A 13,873-nucleotide genomic window follows, 5' to 3' on the forward strand; every position below is an offset into this window, starting at 1 on the left:
TTTTGTAAGTGAAATCTTAATCTGTGATGTAACTCGGTGTAAAATGTACAATATGTATCTCTGACATGTGGAGGAGAAGTAGCAAGAAAAGAAAAAGTATAGTATCTCAGACTTGTTGTTAAAGGGTAACCCCACTAATTTTATACATTAATGTGTGTTCACAGGTCTTGGGTAGTACAACTACATACATGACAGAAGTAGTATAAAGCCTTTTGTAGCTCCAGAGGAAGCTGCATGTAATCTGATGTATTGCCCCCATTGATGTCTCAGTGGCTAAGTTGCATTGTGGGTAATTTCGGCGACAGGTTTTTAAGGAGAAGAAGAATGCATGAAATAAAAAAGGCGAAGTCACTGGTTCTGTTGTGACCATTTGGATCATTTGTTTTTTTAAACTTTCTCGTAATGTGTTACAGGAGTGCAAAGTTAGACCAGTGGTTGCTTTTCAATATTAGCCACTTGGCTGCTGTGACATCACTAGAGGCAATACATTAGACTACATGTAGCTTCCTCTAGCGCCACGAAGCGCTTTATACAACTTTTTTCACATGTGCTGTAGTACTCCCAAAGATCTGTCATGTTAATCTGTAAAATAGGTGGAGTTACCCTTCAAGTACAGTGCTGAGTAAATGCACTTACATATTCCACCCCTGATGTAAATATATTATGTATATTATGTGATAAAAGCAGCCAATCTTTCTGCTTGTTTAACTCAAAGACTTGATCAGTTATGTTAACACATAGCACTCTAGCAGGGGAAATCGTGCTAAGTGAGAGGCGTTTGCCTTGAAATGACATTTGTGATTTAATTCCAGTAGAATTGTCAGTTTAGGGGAGTAAACACACCCGGCTCTGAATGGGCTGCGATGTTGAGATTCACACAGGGCTTTTAGAGCTGGAATAATTTGTCCATCCACTTCAGTGGAGCAGCAGATCCACATAATTTTGCACTTGGTAAAGAAAGCCGAAAGAGAAGAGAAAGTGAATGATATGAGCTCTGCGGTGACAGATTTTAATCACAACCGGGGGGACAGATGGGTTTCAGCCATGCAGGTCCAGACTGAACTACCTTAACAACTACTGAGTGGATTACCGTGATATTTTGTACAGACATTCATGGTCCTCACAAGACAAAACGTACTGACTGAGATAACCTATTTCGTCTTCTGCTTTCACTGTCTGGTCAGTTTTCCATCATTCTGTGATCATTTGGTGTCTCTGGATGACTAAGTTAATTTAGTCCTGCGACCTCTTGTAAATGTTTGTCCCCTCCATCAGCACCAGACTGAAATCACAAGACAAAAAAAATACAAGTACCATCAGAGTAACAACCACACAGTGAGCTGCTCCAAAGGGAACAGTAGCTGCATCAAGTAATGCATTCGTCAGGCATCATATATGGGAGATAATATCCATTTAATGAATTCATCCACAGTTATAGCTCCAACATCTTCCCTTTATGTTCTGCGGGATTTAGTTCCTCGTGTATTCTATCTTTTTTATTTCACATGAGAAGTTATAATGTGTGGGTCCCCACCTCAGATTTCACAGCATGATCAAACAACAAACATGAAGCTCCGCCTTTGCACCACACTCTTTTCATTTTAATCTTCTTTATGATCATAAATGTGCTCTTTTGGCCCTCACAGAGAGCACAGCCAGAGCTTTGTAGTGATACATGGCTTTCATTTACAGCAACAACATCATAAATAGCCTCCATGAGCCCGGACTGTTAGCCTGATGGGCAGCGCAGAGCTGTCTCATAAATCATGTTATATTACACACTGCACATATTACTGCGAGTGCACGATAATAGTAAACAGGACATGTGCTGTTTCAGCCATAATAAATTCCTGCAGTTGTTGCGCTCCAGATATTCTTCCAGTGTTGCGCAATGAAGGGAAACATCAGGCTGGTGTTGTGTGGTTCGGCAGGGATGTAAACTGGATTATTACACCATCTGCTGGTCAGACCAGCATTTATCTCTGACAGCAGAGTCACTTTGCTCGTTTTTCTGGCTGTATCAGACAAAGATTGTGCCTGACAAGAAAAAGCTCTGTCCATAATTTATTTCACATAGTAGTATAACTTCACCTTCAGGATGATGTTCTGGTTCTATGTTCAACTCAGTGAGACAGGAACATATAGTTGCATTAAGAGAAAATGGCCCCTCATACACTGATACATGAAAGATATGCAGTCATTTGTTATTTTACACTCTATTTTTTTGGTCTATTCTACTGTTGTTTATCTATGCTGGAGATGCAGAGAGGCCAGGACTTGTCCAGTGCCTCCTGCATCTGCATGTCCACACTGATTCTCTATTTGCAGATATCATACAAATTAACTCAGTATCAAAGTCTACACCTACATACATTTACAGAACATTTTTTAGTCAGTAACAAAGTTTACATTTTCAAAAAATAGTATGCTACTATACCAATATCAACAATCTACTGGTTACAAATCATCACACTGACACACAAAAATCTTCTTCAGACTGTAAAAAAGCACAACTGCACAGGTAAGACATGTTGATATTTTACGTTTTTATTGCAGTAAAAACTCTTTTAAGTAAAAAAATAATACAAAATGCTTATCAGAAAAGAGCAAGATTTCTTTAGTCAAGTTTGAGGAAGAGAAATGATCAAAAATCCCTTATGTTGATACAATTTCAGTCTTCAGGGATGAAGATACATTAATAGTAATATATTGATAAATATCTTAACTTTTCATTGAGGCTACACTTTATTTTAATTACAGTACCGAAAAAATACTGAAAAAAAAATAATACACGCAATACATTAGTGGGTGGTTCTGACTGATTTCTCCATGAATTTAGTCAGAATTTAAATGTCAGCTCTGTTGTTTGAATTCTCCAAATTTGCAAAATGCAACATGCAACATGAGCTCATGTCCTCTAGCTCCTATATTTCACTTTGATATTTCACTTTGAGACAGTTGTCACCCAAACATCCGCATACAGGAGCCCTGCACATGTATCTGCTATTAACAACTGACATCTGTGTGAAACTGGCCCCAGTATAATGACAATTGCCCCAGTATAACTAAAATGGTCACATCTTGCACAAAACTAGACAAGCTATCAGACCACTGAGTGAAAAGATTTAACAGAACGAGACTTTGATCTTAATTGAGGCAAAGATCGAATATTAGCAACAGTTTTACAAACATGCCGTTAATGTTTCCTCTGCATATTCAAGCTTTGAAATATTTCCATACAGTAAATGTACAGTAAACAATAACTGTGCTGTCAGTGGCACAAACCAGCGTCACCACCCTGACCTCCAGCATCAGATTTTTTTGTTTTTGATGAGCATCAATTTTACTTTAGAGGAAACCAGGTCTGACAAGGCCTTGAATAAGTCTTTGGTTCACCAGCAGGTTACGTGTTAGTACATTCAAATCCGGGCAAACAACTGACTGAGACACATTGTGGTAGCAGATGATCAGATACAAACAATACACTTGATTCACCAGGTTTATGATTTCAAGGCATCCATCAGTCGTCTTCATGGTTTATAATCAACTGCGGACGAAAAACATACAAGTTCAAAAAACACAATCATGGATCCATGAGATACAGGAAAGAAAGAGCCGGTAAATAATATGATTGTACAAGTATTGAAACAATTCCATCTGAACGGTTCTTTAAACCTTCACGCACCACATAATAAATTAAGATTGATCCCAGATACCTACAGAAGTCATCTTCCTGTTGAAATAACAAACATGACATTTCAGAAACCTCCCGACTGTAGCTGCTCAAAACTGATTTCTGAACATCTCTATCCTCCTGCAAATATTCTTGTCACAACTGTTTCTGTTTCTCAAGATGCAGGAATTTTCTTTGCTTTAAATATAAGGGCAGCTTCTCTGTTTCTTCTGAAGTTAAGTATTATTATGTAAATATACATATACACACAGTAAGCTGATACAAGACTGAGGGAGAGAGATGTTGGAAACAAGCCAGATAACAACATTTATACAGTGAATACAGAATTGTCACTGCAGTGCTATATCTTATAAACTGATTTCAAAATGAGATACAAATCGTAATGATTAAAAGCCCATTAGAATATTCCAGGAGGGAACGCACCAAAAACTGCACCACAAAAGAAAACCAGCTAGCTGAGGACATGTGGACACTGTAGCGTGTGTACGATAACCCTTCCAACAGAGAAAGATATGGTCGACTTTCCTCCAGCAAACAACAACTTTTTGAATTCTGTATTCAAGACATGTAGTTGCTGCTTGATGAGATGAAAATGTGCAGTTGGTTTAGTTTTTCCAGCAGCCGCAGACACAAACTATAGGAGAAAGATCCCTCTTCACTGGATATAAACGTGATCTGATGTCCACGAACAATACTGGCCTCATATTTTCTTGCAGAGACTTATTCTATATATGTTATGCTCCTATATAGCTGCACTGTAGAAAATCTGGTACCACATTGTCATGAGGCATTCTTTATTGTTTATTAGTAATAACTACAAGCTTTAGAGACAGCTAATAGACAGATAAATAATAACCCATCGGAAGAGCAACTTTTGGGTTGTGAGGTTGTGAAACATTGGCTGGGTTCCTTCCACAGTCAGACTGACTGGCGACTCTGGATTGCCTGTAGGTTGTGAGTGTCAACCTGTCTGGGGTGAGCCCCTCCTCCCGCCCAGTGCATGCTGGGACAGGATGAGTGGGTGTAGATGATGGATGGATGGATAATGTATATCCTCCTTCAGCACAACCAGAATTCAATTTAAGAGTAGTTCAATGGATGGCATATTTGATGGATTACTGTAGTGTAACAACCTCTTACAAACAATACTTACTTAGTATTAATAATCACTGTCTAAACTAACGTCTGAAAGCATAGTGAGAAAAATGCTTCATGACTTGGAGCTTTTCGCAACCTGTCGGTCCAAACATTGCTCTTGTTGGTAGCCTATTTCTTATCTGTGAAGCAAAAATGCATCATGTTCTGACTAACACTAACACTATTACTTAGAACGTATAAACCCTTTGAAGTATAAATTGTGTCTCATTGCACAGTGGTACTGAAGATTGTAATTAAATGGCCTTGTCTTCTGAGTTTAAATCCAAAAATATTCTGCGTCACAGACTCGTCTTTGGCCAAATAACGACCCTGGGGATTTTCTTCATTTTTCCCAAATGAATTTAGGTTGCAGAAACTTCTTCAAGCACGCAGAAAGTGGTAACGCAACATACAAATGTCTAACAAAAGCCAGATGGCTCAGAATGCTGAATCCTGCTGCTGCTGCAAAAAACACGTTTCCTCACTCTTCTCCTCCCCCGACCAACTGTGAAGACAACTGCTGGGAGCGACATAATCACGATATTCTAAACTTTCAGTGATCTCCCACTGCCGTGTGCTGAAGTGCTAACTGCTGGTACAGCTTTCAAGAAAGGGAAATATAATGCTTTAAAACAAACACTTTAAGAATCTTTCAAATTTGTACTTCAATCAAAATGGCTTTGCTGGTTCTATCCTCTGTGCAAAGCCTGCTGTGCATCTGGACTCCCAGAGTGAAGAACATCCAGGTAGTCTGTAAACATGATGACACTTTGTCATTCTGTGGTAGCTCCTGTTTGAAGATGAATCACCCTGTTACTGTTTCTAGTGTCAGAAAGACTTCATTAGTCAAACCTCTTGTGTTACCTCTGCATGAGGCATGTTTTACATGAACACTCACAGTCTGAGGGAAGTATCCAATCACAAGTGGCAACACATTTTGCTGTAGTTCCCTTTGATAAAACTTACATTACAAAATACAAGGCTTAGAGCAAACGTCATGCATTTTTCAACCCTTGCCTTAGGCTACTGAGCAAATCAGAGATGGATCTTGAAAAATCTTCGATTCCTCATGGTAACACAAGAAAAAATGAGAGCCTCAAACACCTCTGACTGCCAGCCGCATGCAGCTGTGCAGTTGGCATTATTTCTCCTTCCGTCAGAGGGCAGGATCTCTGATAGTCCTGTACATCTGCAGCGATGTCACCTCCACATCTGGGACCTTGGCAGTCTGGGGGCGTCCTGTCGGGCTGTACCCTGCCGATCGTCCCATGGGACTGAAGCCCGTGGTGGTGCGACCCACGTGAGTGAAACCTGAAGATCGCACAGCGGGACGCCGCAGGAACCGGCCTGACGTCACCAGGTCCCCGTAGCCCTGCGCGTGCGAGAAGGCGTAGCCTGAACGGCGGGAGCTGGTGCGGCGGATGCGGGTTCGTCGTGTTGGAGGGGGAGGTGCTGCTTTGGCCTGTCTCACCTTGAACATCACCTGAAAGTTTGGGCAAATTGCGACAAAGTCAACATGTCTGATAAAGACGGACTTATGCAAACAATTGCTGTCTCTTACTTCTATTTGGTGGATAATCGTGCAACATGCAAGTGTTTTACTTCAGTTTACTTCAGTTCCAGCTGTACCTTGTCATTGATGCTGGGGCAGAGCTGAATCAACAGGAAGCGGTAGGTAACCACAGGAAGGACACACAGGATTGAGGTGAGGAGGATCGTCAGCCAGATGTTGGGCTGGTTCAGAGAGTTTCGGGCTGTTCCTGGACGATCACACACACACACACACAGGATCTTCTGTTGACTCATTTATGGACAGTACTCCTAACTGCTTAACTTGATGAATTAAAAGCTGCAATATGTAAGAATTTCATTCAAACTCAAAACAAATGGGGGGCACTGTTTCACCTTTACAACTGACTGCTGCTAACTGTAGCTACCGTTAGCTAGTTAGCTCAGTTTAGTTAGCCATGCAGCTAGCAGTCCAGGCTAAGGGTTAAGAGTGCAGGAGTGTGTGTTAATGTTAACTGTTCTAGCAAAGGAGCCTTTGACCGGAATGAGCCAGGGCTAGCTGCTAACTTCAGGGGATATCTCCGCAACACAACACACAGATGTCATATCGTAATAATGGTTTTTTCTTTTCAATCTCTTGATGATTTAAGTCAATTTAAGAGTTTTCAAATAAAATTCTTACATATTGCACCTTAAATACTCAGATGAAACTAAAAACAGGAGTGGTTGGGCAACTGCTCACATTGCAGAGATCCAAGCCAGTTTTGGTGTTGAGTTTAGTTGTAAACCAGACATTTTGCCTGTGCAAACATACCAGACACAGTTCAGACACTGCACCTGGCAGAATGACTCAACTCGTTTGAATTATACTGCCACCTTTTCTCTGGAAGAGCCTTGTGTAAAGGACCGAACAAAGCTTCCCCTTCGCAGCAGACATGCTTATCAGTGACAGAAATCTGGAAATTCTCACAGAAATTCAGTGACCTTCAGCCAGCCACTGTGTTTGGTGAGTTGATGAGTTTAACAGTCACCTATGAAAGGGAAGGCCGAGGGCAGCGCGAGAAACATGCCGTTACTGTACATGGTGAACGTGACGGCGAAGTACATGGCCAGACTGCCCAACACGAAGAAAGTATTCACCGCCGTCCAGTAAGACATCTCGAACCCCAACTACGGACACAGAGAAAACACGTTACTCTTTTATTCTAAACTTGAAAAATGTATAAGACAAGATTATTCCAAAAGAAAAGGTTTCCCCATGCCTGGATGCTGACGGCAAACAGCAGACACGTCTGGGTGAGGAGGGCGAAGGACTGGTAGTCAGCGACGTCCTTCCCGTCGTCCCTCACGGTGTCGTACATGGCTGCGTAGGGGATGAAGAAGAGCACCATGGAGCTGTAGCCACTGTGGAGGGCACACTTGAAGAAGGCCTTCTTGCTGAAGTAGAGGTTGAGTTGACCGGGGACGTAGAGTTGAGGATGCTGGAAGCTCCATACGTCGTTCACATCCTGGCCACCAGGGAGACATAAAGACATGAGGTCCTGGTGTGAGTGTGTTCATCTTTCCTGTTTCTCTGCTAAAACACCTTGAGCCTGAAGTACTAGTGAGCGTATGAAGAGCATATAAAATATGATGTCTTGAATTAAATTAAAGGTGCACTATGTAGTTTTGGGAAAGAAGAGGAATCAGAAGAGAAAGATCTTCATTGCCCAAACAAACAAACTAACAGACTCTAAGTTTTCATGACTGAACAAACAAACTGACCTTAAAGGACAACATTATGTCATACTGTGTCACAGTATGTTTATATGTGGCGGACCCTGCCAACTTTCTAGCTTCAAACTGTTTTCTGGGGACCTTATTTTGCTCTGAGAACAGCTTGTTTATTCAGTTATTGAAAAAATGAATATTTCTGAGTTTGTATCATAACCTCATTAATATAGTAAACCCAACAATTTAAACATGTACAGTTGAATCTATTAGTCCATCAGCTGAGTTTTAGAAAATGATTCTGATAGTTGTTTGTCGCGTTTCAGCTTCACGTATGAAAGAATTTGCTGCTTTTCCTTTGAATCATTTAAATTAATCTTTAATATTTTTAAGGTGTGAAGTGTGAGTTGGACATAACAAATCCATCCTAACCAATTACAGTAACATCCTGCAACTGTAGTAATAATAATAATAATAATAAAATATCATATTAATTATAATGGTTTAGACATTATATAGAAATGTGTAACAGTCTTCCACAGAACAGTTTTCCAGATTATACATGCATTCTTTTAGTTAAAGCTAAATAAGACAATTATGAAAAAAGACCATTGATTGCTGAGTCTCATTCTCAGGTTGTCAGATTGTCAAATTGGCGTACTGACACTTTGGATTGGTAAACAGACAGAGACACAAAGTGTCAGTATCAGACTTTATTGACAAATCCGTCACCTCGTTCATCCTCTGGCACAAACACACATGAGCTCATACAGACACACGTCACATAGTTACCTGATCAAACAGGCTCATCCCCAGGACAGGTAGTGCTGTGTACATCAGGTTGTAGAGTGTTATGAACCACTCATCATACACCGTCTGAAAGGCAGAATCAAACGCAGAAACTCTTTGAACAACTTCTCCAACTCATATGAAATACAGGAGAACAGACTCCCTCCACCCACACACAGCTGTCAGCCGTCCACCCTCCTCCCTCCCTCCCTCCCTCCATCTTACTTGACTCTCTCACCTGTGCAGAGAAGCCGCAGAAGAAGGCGTACCAGAAGTGAACGAAGGTGAAGGTGAAGTTCTTGTAAAAGAAGTAGCGCAGGAACTTGCACATGCGCAGGTAGGACCAGCGGCCGTGCACCAGCAGGAGGCGCTCAAGGAAGCGGAACTGGGCGAAAGAGTAGTCGCTGGACAGCACGGCCTGCATCCCCTCCTGGCCTGAGATGCCCACACCTATATGTGCCGCTGGGTGGACAAATAGAGGCAGAAGAAAGGGGTGTTTGAATTCCTCTGCAGGCTGCAGGCTCAGCTCCACTCAACTCTAGTTTGCAGACCACTGGTCACTAAACTTGTCACTTGTGCAACATGGACATCCTGCACACTGACTGTAATTTTTTAATCACTCAACCTTGATTTGTAAAAAAGATTGGCAGCCTTCAAGTTGTGCATACAGTCAGTGTCAGGCATGTAACTAATTCTTATTTTCATCCTCGATTAATTTGTGGTTTATTTTCTTGAGCAAATGAAAAAAAGGAAAATCCCTGAGGTGATCTCTACAAATTGCTTGTTTTGCTAAAGCAACAATCTACAATCAGCAGGAAAAAAGCAGCAAATACTCAGTTCTGAGGTTCTGCAAAAGCAGATGTTTGTCTCTTCTGTTTCCAAGATGTCTGAAACCATTTATTGATTTTTAACTTTTAATTAACTTTATGAGGATCTTCTACTAATCAACTCTGCATTTCATCTCTTGTCAGCTTCTCAAAGCTTTTTTGACCTAAAAGATCACTTGCAACCTTGTATTTTGTCTGCGTATCTTCCCATGCAGATTTGCTATGTAGGATGAAAAACACCATGATCTTCAACACTTTCCGCCGCCCTGCTGATACCTTTGATCATGCTGACATCGTTGGCTCCATCTCCGATGGCCAGTGTGACTGCCTGCTTGTACTTCTTGACCAGCTCGACCACCTGAGCCTTCTGCAGAGGAGTGACCCTGCAGCAGATCACTGCCTTACACATGCACGCTGTCTTCAGGAACTCCAGCTCCGTGCTGCGTTCAAGGGCGTAGGCCTGAGAGAGCGTGGGGGAAATAACAGAGTGCAACAACTGAGAATTTTACAACTTGGCTGTGGGTTTGTAGACCTTTCTACACAAAATACAGTTCCATATTTTATATTCCTTAGTGGATTTTTGAAGTTCTTCATGTGATCAGAAAAATAACTTATTCCCTCGTGAATTTAAATGATAAGCAAGAAAAATCTCAAAGGGATGCAACATGTAAGAAATGTTAAAAAGGGAAAACAAAAAGAGGCAGCATAGCTTCAGAGTGACCGCTAACTGCTGCCAACTGTAGCTGCTGTTAGTCTAGTTAACCATACAGCGAGCAGTTGTAACAGCGCACTGTAATGATGAAACTTCTCATCGTACCAGGCTGTGCCCGTTGATCACCAGGCCGTACTCTCCGTTGGCCACCTCGTCCGTCACCACTTTCACACTTTTACCCAGCGTCCTCTCTGACAGAAACACTGAATCCTCCACCACGTCCGGTTTCATGGAGGTCCGCGCATTCCTGCTCCACAAGAGAATAAAACATGGACGGAAGCACGGAGAGGTTTCATAATCAGCGTGTGAAAACGACAATTGCTCGGTTGGAATTTGAATTATCACAACCAAAACTTCCTCTGACCTCAGTTCCTGTCTGACATCCTCAGACGAGTTGCCCGAAACGATGAAGACATCGTTCATTTCCTCCCGCAACAAGTTGCATGAGTAACCAATGTTTTCTGCAGTTTCTGGAACACGACAACATCAACACAATATCAGTAAGTAGATATCTAAAAAAAAAAAACACATCACATTCTATTTAATTAAAACCTTTTCTTCTCAAATGACCCTGTGATCTGCTACTCAGTGAGGTTATGTGGATAGAGGTACTGCAGCAGCATGAGAAAAATCTTGAGTTTCTTCAGCATTAAAGCACAAAAACATTTTCTAGTAAACACCCAAAATCAAAGAATGAGCTGATATGTACCTTGCTTGTCACCAGTCAAAACCCAGATTTTGATGTCGGCTTTGGACAGCTGCTCAATCGTCTGAGGTACTCCGTCTTGCAGCTTGTCTTCTATGGCTGTTGCTCCAAGCAGCTGCACACACACACACACACACACACACACACACACACACACACACACACACACACACACACACACACACACACACACACACACACACACACACACACACACACACATTCAGACACATAATCATTTGTCATGCATTTGGCAAATACTCAGTTATGCTTTTACTGTGTGAGCTTCACTGAAACATGACTTTTCCCTCCCTTGTTTTCCTACCAGCAGATCCTTCTCTATCTCCTCGTACAGCTGGTCCAGTTTGCTCTCTCGGTCGTCCATCTCCGTGCTGGCCTCATGGTGGCGCTGTTTCCACTGGTTGAAATACTCCTCATCTAAATCCTTATAGGCCAGCGCCAGAGTCCGAAGGCCATCGCCAGCAAACTCCTGTTGGTTGGACACATAAGCTGAGTGTATCCGAAGATATAAAGTGAAGGAAAAGCTGCCCAGCTGTGTAAATTTTGCAAGTATATCATTCTTTATTTAAAAATTGTAATCCTGTTAGTGATCCCCCCCCCTTTTCACTGAATGTATCCATAATCTACTTGTACCCTTTTTCTTGTAACTTTAACAGAATATTATTACCTTTTCTGTGTATCCTAATTACATTATCCCGTTTGTTGATCCCAGAGCCTGTTTGCGACATGTATTTATGTCTTCAGTAGGAATCGATGATTTTAGGGCTGACAGTCAGATGTCTTATATCAAAATGTAATCCACTTTTTTTTTTTTTAAATCTCTGCAGTAAATTCAGATTAAGTTGATTTGAAGGTTATACTCATTACTTTTAAAGCCCTGTAAAGTTTAGCTCATGGTCCCTGTGTTCCCATGGTTTGTTTATTATTAACCACTTGTTGATTTCTGGTTTTGTTGCTGATTTTGACTGCCTGCTTTTGCCTTTTGGTACTTCTGGTTCTCTGCGTGTCTTTGTTGTTTCCCTTTTTAATTTTTTTATTTCATACTTTTGTAATTGTCTTTCAGCTTCATTAAAGGTTGCTTTTGTTTTCAATCTGTCTGTCCCGTATCTGCATTTGGATCCCCATCATTTTGCTACTGTGACAGTCTGTATTCATCAAATGTAACTGTTTTAAACCAAAGGAAAACTTATTTCAAAATTTCATTTTCATTTCTGCAAGTAATCTTCCCCTGTTCTGTCATTTTAACTCTTATTTGGATCATCTTCAAAGTACATACCTGTTTTTCTTTGTATTGCATGAAACATTTGAGGCAATTCAAAAGTGCTAAACAAATGAAAGTTCACATCCAAGCACGTAAATTAATAATTTATGCTTCCAGGACAGCAAGAATGTGTTTGGAGGACCTCTTTGTGGATTTCATCCAACTTTGTGTTTATAGCTTGCTGGCGTACATTCACATGGGGATTAAATCTTTATGCATAAACACACACAAACACACTTGACACATGATGAAAGACCCGGCACACAGGCACACAAAGATCCAGCAAAAAGGAAAAAGAAAAAAAAGCAGAAAAAGAATCAGGAGAACTTGCATTAGGAACGAAAATCAAATCTAAAGAAACATTCTTTCTTCTCTTTCTGTGTAATGAACAGACAGGAAAATGACTGACGTTAAGGTGCTCTGTCGTGACGTCCATCAGCTTGCTGCAGGACTGATGCAGCCTCTCATAGATGATCGTGTCTGCACCTTTACAGTAGAGAGAGAGTTTCCCCTCTGGACTCCGTACTGTACGCACAAATAGACAAAAACATACACAGAACGAACATGAGAGCAAATAGTCGCTTCGCACAAAATAGGAACCTTTTAACAATCTAATCTTTAACAATCTGTGTTCAGTGGATTTGGTACCTATGACGGACATCCTCTTGCGGACGTTGTTGAAGTCCAGGATGGCGAGGAGCTCATAGCTGCGCTGCCGTCCCATCTCCACGATGGATACGCTGTCTGGTGTACGCGAGCGGAAGACAAATCCAAAGTTTCTGGCCGCCGTTACCAACGCTCCCTCATCTGGAGACTGGGCCTGGTAGAAAATCTCTCCTGAAAGTGCGAAAAAAAAGGTCATTTTATTTGTTATTACTATTACCGCGACTGATATGTTTGCAAATCTTTAATTTTCCTGACATGAGATTTGCATTCATGTGTTGATTAGACGGAGGCTTCCTCACCTTCTTTCTTCTCCTCGGCCATGACGGTGTGGCAGAGTGCCAGCAGCCTGAAGAAGGCGTGGACCTCTGGGTTCTCCAGCTTCACCGCCTCCACCAGGGCGTGGTCGTGGAACATGAAGCGCGGGTCGGCCAGCGGGTTGAAGGAGAAGTCCACCGTATCTGTGTGCTGTTGAGTGAGAGACAGAAAATCTTATTTTTGCCCAGACGCTTTAATTTTGGTTGAATAACTGTAGTGTTGATTTAATCCATGGATTCTCAGATAATTTAGACACACCGCTGCACACAGAAAGGGAAGCTGTTGAAAGAAATGCAAACCATAAAAGCATCTACACCTGACTGAATATGCCATTCAAGAACGAGGACTTGCTGAATGTATGCCACCAAGTTCAACTCACCTCATTTATTTCCAGTCTTTGACCCATGTAATCATACACGTCCCCTGAAAAGAACAAAAAGAAAATAGATGAAACTTGTGCTGAATGCGCATTCAAACACACGATAAATTAGCTGAGTACAGCCCAGGCTGCTGACCCCAAGCATAA

The 13,873-nt window shown here is 41.4% G+C and overlaps 1 protein-coding gene across 1 annotated transcript in view; it reads right to left on the reverse strand.

The window, feature by feature from the left end:
• Positions 1-2,525: 2,525 nt before the first annotated feature.
• LOC119019481 (phospholipid-transporting ATPase ID-like) overlaps positions 2,526-13,873 on the reverse strand; it is a 35,517-nt gene continuing 24,169 nt past the window's right edge. Inside the window, exons 14-28 of the mRNA XM_037098115.1 lie at positions 13,727-13,770; positions 13,332-13,497; positions 13,015-13,203; positions 12,776-12,891; positions 11,410-11,574; positions 11,088-11,199; positions 10,743-10,848; positions 10,484-10,625; positions 9,943-10,126; positions 9,078-9,301; positions 8,843-8,926; positions 7,603-7,848; positions 7,372-7,510; positions 6,461-6,591; positions 2,526-6,314 (exon numbers count right to left, since the gene is read on the reverse strand). Coding sequence (XP_036954010.1) covers positions 5,988-6,314; positions 6,461-6,591; positions 7,372-7,510; positions 7,603-7,848; positions 8,843-8,926; positions 9,078-9,301; positions 9,943-10,126; positions 10,484-10,625; positions 10,743-10,848; positions 11,088-11,199; positions 11,410-11,574; positions 12,776-12,891; positions 13,015-13,203; positions 13,332-13,497; positions 13,727-13,770 — 2,375 coding nt within the window. The 3' untranslated portion in view covers positions 2,526-5,987. The remainder of the gene's footprint in view (positions 6,315-6,460; positions 6,592-7,371; positions 7,511-7,602; positions 7,849-8,842; positions 8,927-9,077; positions 9,302-9,942; positions 10,127-10,483; positions 10,626-10,742; positions 10,849-11,087; positions 11,200-11,409; positions 11,575-12,775; positions 12,892-13,014; positions 13,204-13,331; positions 13,498-13,726; positions 13,771-13,873) is intronic.

The sequence above is a fragment of the Acanthopagrus latus genome, chromosome 5 (genome assembly GCF_904848185.1).
Source record: "Acanthopagrus latus isolate v.2019 chromosome 5, fAcaLat1.1, whole genome shotgun sequence".
Taxonomy (NCBI): domain Eukaryota; kingdom Metazoa; phylum Chordata; class Actinopteri; order Spariformes; family Sparidae; genus Acanthopagrus; species Acanthopagrus latus.